The sequence below is a fragment of the Micromys minutus genome (genome assembly GCF_963924665.1).
Source record: "Micromys minutus genome assembly, chromosome: 3".
NCBI lineage: Eukaryota > Metazoa > Chordata > Mammalia > Rodentia > Muridae > Micromys > Micromys minutus.
The window spans coordinates 24,874,165-24,883,258 of NC_137972.1; the positions used below are offsets into that span (position 1 = coordinate 24,874,165).

The 9,094-nt window shown below is 40.6% G+C and overlaps 1 protein-coding gene across 1 annotated transcript in view; it reads right to left on the bottom strand.

Moving 5' to 3' along the window:
• The window catches only part of LOC308418859 (murinoglobulin-2-like), a gene marked incomplete at both ends in the record, with an annotated part of 47,337 nt that extends 42,716 nt beyond the window's left edge, over positions 1-4,621 (bottom strand). Inside the window, 4 exons of the mRNA XM_080914413.1 lie at positions 1,132-1,184; positions 1,292-1,451; positions 2,208-2,385; positions 4,536-4,621. Coding sequence (XP_080770539.1) covers positions 1,132-1,184; positions 1,292-1,451; positions 2,208-2,385; positions 4,536-4,621 — 477 coding nt within the window. The remainder of the gene's footprint in view (positions 1-1,131; positions 1,185-1,291; positions 1,452-2,207; positions 2,386-4,535) is intronic.
• Positions 4,622-9,094: the final 4,473 nt, after the last annotated feature.

Consider the following 9,094-nt stretch of genomic DNA (forward strand, 5'->3'; position numbering starts at 1 on the left):
GCTAACACAACTGTAGGTTCATATGTGCAGCTGCCATGTTGTGTTTACAGCATTGTTCCCTTGCATTTATTCTGGCTCTTCTAGTTTTTCCTTCCTCTCGACACAATAATTTCAGGGAGGCGAGGATGTGATTTAGATGTCCAGTTTAGGATTTCATATTCTACAATCAAGCTGGCACAGACAGGAACCATCACCCCTCCTGGCTAGCTTTCATACAGCTGGAAGGTGTTATGCAAAATATCAGAGGGGGGAGTTAATGGTCTCAGCCAGCTGTGAAGCCTATAAACTATGAGAACCATTGGTTGGGTAAGACATGCCCACTGGTGCAATAGTGGCCCAAATGTCAAGGAAGTAACCAATCACTGTCTGACTGGACTTTTGGTTCACTGTGCAAAATGAAATCCACACACTTAGAATCATTGTAGGGCAAAAAACCTGGGGCTTTATGCATCATAGGCTCCAGGAGAGAACCCACTATTATTATGATGCTAAAGGACACGGTATTAAGCTGTTACTGATTTATTATACACACACACACACACACACACACACACACACACACACAGATTAAAGCATATATATTAAAGCATCTCTCCTTCCTTATCAGAGAAGCTTCTATCCATAGTAGAGGAGGGTATTTAACACAGATACCCACAACTTGCCTAAGTACAGAGGACAAGAGAGTGAAATGCAATTTTATTCTTCAAAGAGTTCATTTAGGGAAAAACCCCAGCGTTAAATACGAAGGTATGAAAATAATAGAGCCCATGTGAGAAATAGCCTTGTTACATTAGAAATGACTTTCTGAAGGATGGCACAAAGTAACAGAATCTGCAAAAGAAACGGCTGAACATGACCAACCCAGAAGGTCTTATATGGTGTAAGTCTCCACAAAGTATAAAGAAATTCCAGAGATATTAACCAGTAATGAACTACAAAATAAGGGTACTCACATATAAGGAAGACATAGGATGGTCAATTGTAACTGAGTGAGGGGTAGAAATGGGCAAAGAGCAGAATAGAAAAAAAAAAAAAAGACTAACTCAAGTCTCAGAAGGAGCTGGAAATTAAAATATTGCAGTGACATTTTGTTTTGAAGAACCCACCCATACCCACAGGTAAAAAACTCACCAACTCATTCAGGGGGCGTAGATTTTTATCCATAGTGACAACTCGAAATTTAACTGGAAAAAGAGAGAGAATTTTCTAGTGAGGTCCGAAGACCCAGGCCTTCTTTGTGCCATGTTCAGGGTGACATCTTAATTCCTGTGCCCACTGTGGAGCTTCATACCTGACTGTCCTGGCTTGTACACAGGCTTATCTGTCTGGACAAAGACAACACTTTCCTTGTTCTTCACAAGCACCACATTAGTCTTTCTGAATGTATATTTTGGTCCTCTGATGATGAGTTGGAGTAATTCCTCCTCGTCAGAAGGGGAGTATTTAGGGATCTGAGCATGACAGGAACAAGAGACCCTTTACCATCTGCCTCTCTGCATTTCTTAGATTACCTCATTAACCCTTCCTTCCACCTCACAGCAAAGAGATGGAAGATCCACCAGTTTCTGTTTAACTATTACACAGAGGAAGAAATGTCAGGAACAAAAAAGGATGAGAAGAAAACACAGCGTTTTTGTATAAGTCAATGTGAGTTTATGTGAGCAACAAAAACAGTCATTTTCGCAGTATCAATATAATCTTGATTGAAAATTAGCCCTAAGAAATGAAAGAAGATTAGCTCTAACCCCGAAACTGAGGTAGAGAGAAAGGCAGTGTATTAATGGCGGTAGGAATTATGTCTTGAGTCCGGAAGAAGCCCAGCACGTTTTCATGTCATCACGATTATGCACAGGACTTGTGGTCCTAATGAGCTGGAATGTGCCTGAAAGTTTATTAACTCACCAGCAGTAAGAACTATGAATTGGAGAACCCTTTCTTTTTCTGGGTGGTGGATTTTTTTTTTTTGAGGGAATTCAATGGGAAAACAGCCTATGCACAAGTATTCCCTCGTCTCATTTTGGGGTGAGATGATCTATGTTATTTGTTTATTGGGTAAATGTTCTAAATTTTTTTTGTGTAAGTTTTGAGTTCACAGATATGTTTCTAGATTAACCTTCTTAGAAATATGTATGGATATTATATATATGTTATATTCACACATGTTTATAAATATATGAAACAAATCAGGACAGGTATCTAGTACTCACAATGAAGGAAACACAGTGGAACAAGTCCTTGTCAACCACAAACTCATCGAACAGGCTTCTTCCCCGAGATGTCAAAAAAGCTGTGACAGTCACTGTCTCATTCAGATGGTATAGATGCAGGCAGATTTTCTCGGGGGTCTCAGTGTAGAGCTGGGAAGGGATCAGCACCATATACTTCCTGGAAAGGAAGGAGTTCCGGCCATCTGATGACAGAGCTCATTGTCTATAACTGGAGTTTCATCACAGTAACCATTCCTATTCATGCTTCCATGGCCTGAGATGGCAGGTTGACAGTGTGGCAGCTGTCACAGTTTGCCACACGGCAGAGTGGCTAGACAATCATTAGCTCGTCAGACACCAGCTTCAGCAGTGATGCGTGCCAAGGCTGGCTCGCATGGCATGTACTCCCTTCACTAAGCAGCCAGCATTCAAGTTCTAGAACGTTTTTATTTTTTGAAATGAAGATATGGGAGGAATAATTGTTTTTTTCATAAAAGCTTATCATGATCGTTTTCATTACCATTTTTAACTTTTAAAAATAACTCAATAGCCTGTTTTTCTTTCTTTCTTTCTTTCTATTTATTTATTTATTTTTAAAGATTTGCTTATTATTATATTTATATGAGTACACTGTAGCTGTCTTCAGACACACCAGAAGAGGGCATCAGATCCCATTACAGATGGTTGTGAGCCACCATGTGGTTGCTGGGAATTGAACTCAGGACCTCTGGAAGAGCAGTCAGTGCTCTTTACTGCCAGGCCATCTGGTGTGTTTTCTTTCTTTCTTTCTTTCTTTCTTTCTTTCTTTCTTTCTTTCTTTCTTTCTTTCTTTCTTTCTTTTTCTTTCTTTTTTTCTGTTTTTAATTGAATAGTTTATGTATTTACATTTCAAATGTTATTCCCCTTCCCAGTTTTCTCCTCCCATTCCCCCTCCCCTTGCTCCCTCTCCCACCCACCCACTCTTACCTCAGCACCCTGGTATTCCCCTACACTGAAAAAAATGAGACTTCATAGGACCAAGGGCTTTTCCTCCTATTGATGCCAGACAATACCATCCTCTGCTACATATGCAGCTGGAGCCAAGGATTCCCCTTGTGTGTGCTCTTTGGTTGGTGGTTTAGTCCCTGCGAGCTCTGGGGAGTCTGGTTGGTTGATATTTGTTTTTTTTTTTTTTTCCTAAAAAGTTGCAAACCACTTTAACTCCTTCAGTCCTTTCTCTAACTCCTCCATTGGGGTCCCCATGCTCAGTCTGATGGTTAGCTGCAAGCATATTAATCTGTATTTGTCAGGCTGTGGCAGAGCCTCTCAGGAGACAGCTGTAACATCTGTAAGCAAGCACTTCTTGGCATCCACAATAGTGTCTGGGTTTGGTGTCTGCATTGGGGTGGATTCCCAGGTGGGGCAGTCTCTGGATGACCTTTCCTTCAGTCTCTGCTCTACTCTTTGTCCTTGTATTTCCTCCTGTGAATATTTTGTTTCCCTTTCTAAGAAGGACTGAAGAAGTCTTCCTTCTTCTTGAGCTTCATAGTCTGTGAATTTTATCTTGGGCGTTCTGAGCTTTTGCCCTGTTTTTATTTTTGGCTACTCTTCAACCTAAGATTTATGAAATTCAAACTTGCATAATTAACCTACATACTTGAGCAAGTGCCAAAGGCTATCTGTAGGAATCATTCTCTATCTTTTCCTATAATTAGACATTTTTGTCCTCCAGAATATGGCCTGTCATTGCTATATCATAGTCTGCAAAAATATCACTAGCTTGCTTTTTATTTTTACCTACTTAAGTATATTTTTCTGGCCACAGATACAAGAAAGTCACTTAACAATGTAATACTAATTATATGGTTATTTTGGACACCAAACAACAAGTTCTACTGGTAGTTTAATCCAAGGTCTTTAATCCTAACAAGAGTATTGTTTTAGGACACAAATACCCACAGGGTTCTGATGTGCCAGAACTCTCAAGGTTAAACCATAAGCTATGCACTTCCAACCGAGGATGCCACCCATTTATATGCTTATTTTCAAAGCTATTAGATAGTTTCAACACCAGAGAATGTCTCTGACCATTGGGATTTGAGATACTACTGGTTCAGTAATAAGGGGAACACTATTCTAAACCACACCACACCGCAGTTTAGTAACACTGCTTTAAAGTTGGAGAAAAGATCACCTAGAATGATAAAGTTGCAGAACGTATATACAATTATTTGTTAATTAAAACCCAAAAATAATTTTGGGAGGTTTTTAGGGGAAGGGACCGTGAAGGAAAATGGATAGTTTGATGGGAGGAGGGACAATATGGAAGAAGGCCTTGGAGGTACTCACGGGTTTCCACTGAGCAAGGCAGGAGAAGGCAGGAAGGCAAGAAGAACTGAGAAAAGGCACAGCTGGGCCTGTCTGTCCTCCCACATGGTGTAAGAGAGGAGAGGAGAGCAGGACAGGGCTTATGGTGTCCTCTTCCTCAACACCGTTTCCAGAGTCCTCCAACCTACAGCAGCCTATTTATGAGTCTTCTCTGTAAACAGAACTCTCTGCCCAAAGATGTTCAAGTAGCAAAGTAGAATATTTGTTCTCTGTTAGTGTCACTGTGTTTAGTAGTGGCTTGAGCACAACTCAAATAATTACAGAAGCCTCAGGAAAGGTGCCAGAGGACCTGTGGCTGCTGTTGGTAAAGCAACAAGGCCACAGAATTTGCTTAGTCCGAATTAGAGAGGACTTTCTTTTTTCTTTCATTTTTTTATTGGATATTTTCTTTACTTATATTTCAAATGTTATCTCCTTTCCCAGTTTTTTCTCCAGAAAACCCCTATCCCACCCCACCTCCCCTCCCCCAGCTTCTATGAGAGTGCTCCCCTACCCACCCACCCACTTCCTCCCACCTCCCTACTCTGGCATTTTCCTACACTGGGGCATTGAGTCTTCACAGGACCAAGGGCTTCTCCTCTCATTGATGCCCGATAAGGCCACCCTCTGTAGAGTAGACTTCCTTAGTCTGAATGACCAGTAAATCTTTGCAGTGGGTGACTATGCTATGATCGGGTGACATTTACCACCTTACCTGCTTCTACTCTCTTAGAACTTAGAAGCACTTTCTGGGATGTTCCATCTGTTTCTCTCTTTCCTTATTTGAGAATCTGGTTGGAGATTTTAGTTCTCCTGTCTCTGATCGTCCAAGTATCTACTTTCATGGGTCTTGTATATGAAAAGGGGACTGTGGATGAATACTGGGGAAGCTCAAAAACCCACCTATGACAAGTCCCTGTGCCTAAATCTTTGTTAGGAAAGTCCACAAAGCTCATGTAGAAACATGCTTCTATTTTATGGTTTACTTGGAGGTCAAATATAATCCGTGTAATTTCAGGTGATTACTTGAAAAGTTGAGGTATCAGTATTTGGGACGCAGCTTGGTTCCTTTGGAAGGATATTAAGGTAATAATTGGGAACCACATTAGAATTTCTATTCTAGATCATAGGGCCATTTATTTTTGCTAAGATTCTGCGATATTGGCTTGGGAGGAAGGCATAGCATAAGCGGAATCAGTTTTAATGTTGAGGCATTAAGCAGAAAGAAAGAACATGCTAGAAGGGAACGTAATGTAAGCATGTAAGGGATAAAAATTAAAATCTAACTTATGCCTGACATTTTGCACCTCTTTAACCCCCAAACTCTGGAGGTAGAAGCAGGCATATCTCTGTGAATTCGGGAACAGCCTGGTCTACAAAGCTAGTCCAGGACAGCCAGGACTTTCACAGAGAAAAGGTCTGGTTTGAAAAGAAAAACAACACAAAACTTATGTATTTCATTGATGAGCCTCTGAACCCCAATTAATCAATAGGAGACTATGCTAGATGCAGGCTTGTTAGTTAACTCAAGTTCAACCTTAGGTCAGGTTCTCTAAGATGGAGCCTGAACCTAAGATGGAGTTGGTCTGGTCTCTCACACTGACCATAACCAGGTGTGAGAGAGACAGGGCATGAATTAAGATTTATTGTACATTTTAGTGCTTCAAGTTATGTATGAGGACCCTAACACTTACATGAAACAAAAACAACAGTGGGAAAAATACAGGAGGTAGTTTTGTATTTTAACTTAAAAATATCAGTTCTGTCTAAGGTGTGTAGATCAAGAGACTTATTTCCTAGACACACTGAAAACAAACAAAAACTATCAGAAAAAAAATAGAATATTGTGGTGTGATAGTGAGTATTACGTTTAAAAGTTTAAAATCAATATAAAACAAAATGCCTCTAACCTGTGAGCCCCACTTGCCCGAGGACAGATGACTTTCCAGGAATGCTGGGAATTATTCTTGTAATTGCCTGATTTGTTTATATAAGATAACAAACCACGTGTTTTTACTCCTGCAAACAAGCTTGCTTGCCCCTGACAGCATGAAGGATGTGTGCTTTTACGCACGTAGGCCAGATGTGTGGTTGGTTGCACATAAGTAGGAAGTTCATACCATTGTGAGGTTTTGCCTTTATAAACCTCTTATTAGTGTAATTCATAGCTATATCTCGAGAGTACTCTGGTGCTGGTAAAGGCTGTCATTTCAGAAAGATGAAATGTTAATCAATGGTTTTCTCTTTTTCCTCTATTGTATGCCTCCCACTTATGTGTTGTGTGCATGTTGTACGTGTATGCGTATGAGTTTGTATGTGTGCTTTAGAGCACATCATGTGTTTACTCATGTGTGAGTAGGGCAGAGGGCTTATGTTATTTTCACCTTGCTTACTGAGACTCTTTTCTTGGTGTTGAAAGTTGTAAATTATTTTAGACCATCTAACACAGGAATCCCAAGGGATCTGCCTCCTATCTCCATAGAAGTGGGATGATAGGCACGCCACTGCCGTGCAAGGCTTTTATGTGGTTACTAATTCTAAGTTCATGTCCTTACATCTGCAGAAGCTTTTTTCTAGTGAGCTCTCACCCATGACACAAGAAGCACAGTTATGATGGCTAGATTCCTAGTGCATGCCTTCTCTCACGAGCCTAAGCTAATCCATGGAGTATTTGGCTCATAAACTCTGGGCTATGGACAATGCTCTTTCCAGCTCTGTACAAGACGCAGGACAAGCTGGTGGTAGAGTTGGTCTCTGCATTGTCAAGTGTGTGTGACTAATGAAAGCCTGCAAATTAAGGAACACCATGGGTTATTATCCATTTCAGGTCATTTTAGAATACTGGCAAACCAGGGAGACTAGCTTTAAAAGTTGTATCTTTAGTATCAAAAGTGGATATTCTAGCTGAAATGAACATAGGGGTAAACATGTCCAGGTTTAAGTAATGGCCTCATAGCATATGAAACTTTGAGCCTAAGAGGCATTGAATTTAATTAACCAAGATAAATTGATGACATTCATAGTTGTTCTTGTGACTTCATCTATCAGGGATTAATTTTTCTCATATTTCATAAAATTAGGTAACATTTGTCTTGAGGAGATATGATGGTTTACATATGCTTGCCTGAGGGAGAAGCACTATTAAAAGGCGTGGCCCTGTTAGAATAGGTGTGTCACTGTGGGCGTTGGCTATTAGACTGACTCCCTAAGCTGCCTGGAAGTAAGTCCTCTTTTACAGACTGGCAGTTGAAGATGTAGAACTCTCAGCTCCTCCTGCTCCATGCCTGCCTGGATCCTGCCATGCTCCTACTTTCATGATACTGGACTGAGCTTATAAGCCAGCCCAATTAAATGTTGTCCTTCTAAGAGTTGTCTTGGACATGGTGTTTGTTCACAGCAGTAAAACCCTAACTGAGATATGAGGGATGGGAAGATATGATGGTTTTTCTGCTCACATGCTTGGCCGACTAAGTAACCATATCTCACATGCTTCTCACCATGACAGAAAATTGATAGCTATAGTCATCCTGAGTTTACCATCTTTTTTACTTCCATGTCCTAAGTCCTTGTGAGCTAGGATTTGAAAACTTTCCATTGCTTGCTTAGCAGACTTTCCCAGGCCAAGTTCCTCATTGACAGAACACTATTCTGTAAACACCATGGTGCACGGCACTGGGATACAACATATATTCACAGTGACATACTGTGTCTGGGAGAGTTAGGGGCTGAAAGACACTGAAGGTACCACCTATTTGAGCTGGTTGCCAAAGGGCTCTGACATGGGATGATTGACTGGTTGCTACCACAGTCAGACTTTTATTGTCACATATGGCAAGGCACCCATTTTGTGTGTTCTGTCTCTCAGTAAGAATTGTGAGGTGCGCTTGGTATTTACATTTTTTATTTTCTGAGACATAGGCTCATAATTTATCCTGTTTTGAGCCTGTGTGGTAGATATAAATCATTCAACATGGGGCTGGGGAGCCAAATACGGGTTCTCTAATGGAGCAGATACACAAAACCTTTTCTTAGGGGAGGAAACTGAAGCACAAGTATCTGTTTTTGTATCTTCCCAAGATAATGTGGGTTCCTCGGCTTGTAGGAGGTCAGTCACCCTTTTACAGGAGTCCATTGGAAAATACAGATATTTGCAACATGAGTCATACTAATAACAACATTGGAGTTATGAAGTAGCAACAAAAATAATTTTGCAGTTGGGGTCACCACAACATAAGGAACTGTATAAAAGGGCCACAGCATTATGAAAATTGAGAACTTAGTCCTAAGATATTTATAGAGGGACAAATCTGCAACTCTTGGGGAGGTTTTCTGAAGTGTTTACATGGAAAGAGAGACATAGTTCTGCTCTGAAATGCAAGCAGAGCACACAAGGGTGAGAATTCAACATCAGAAGCTAGGATGATGCTTCCCTAAGGGAGTCCTCTTCCAAGTCTCCATACATTATGGGGAGTTGAATATAAATAATTCCCTTAGACATATATGATTTGGATACTTTGATCCTTAGTTGGTGAAGCTGTTTG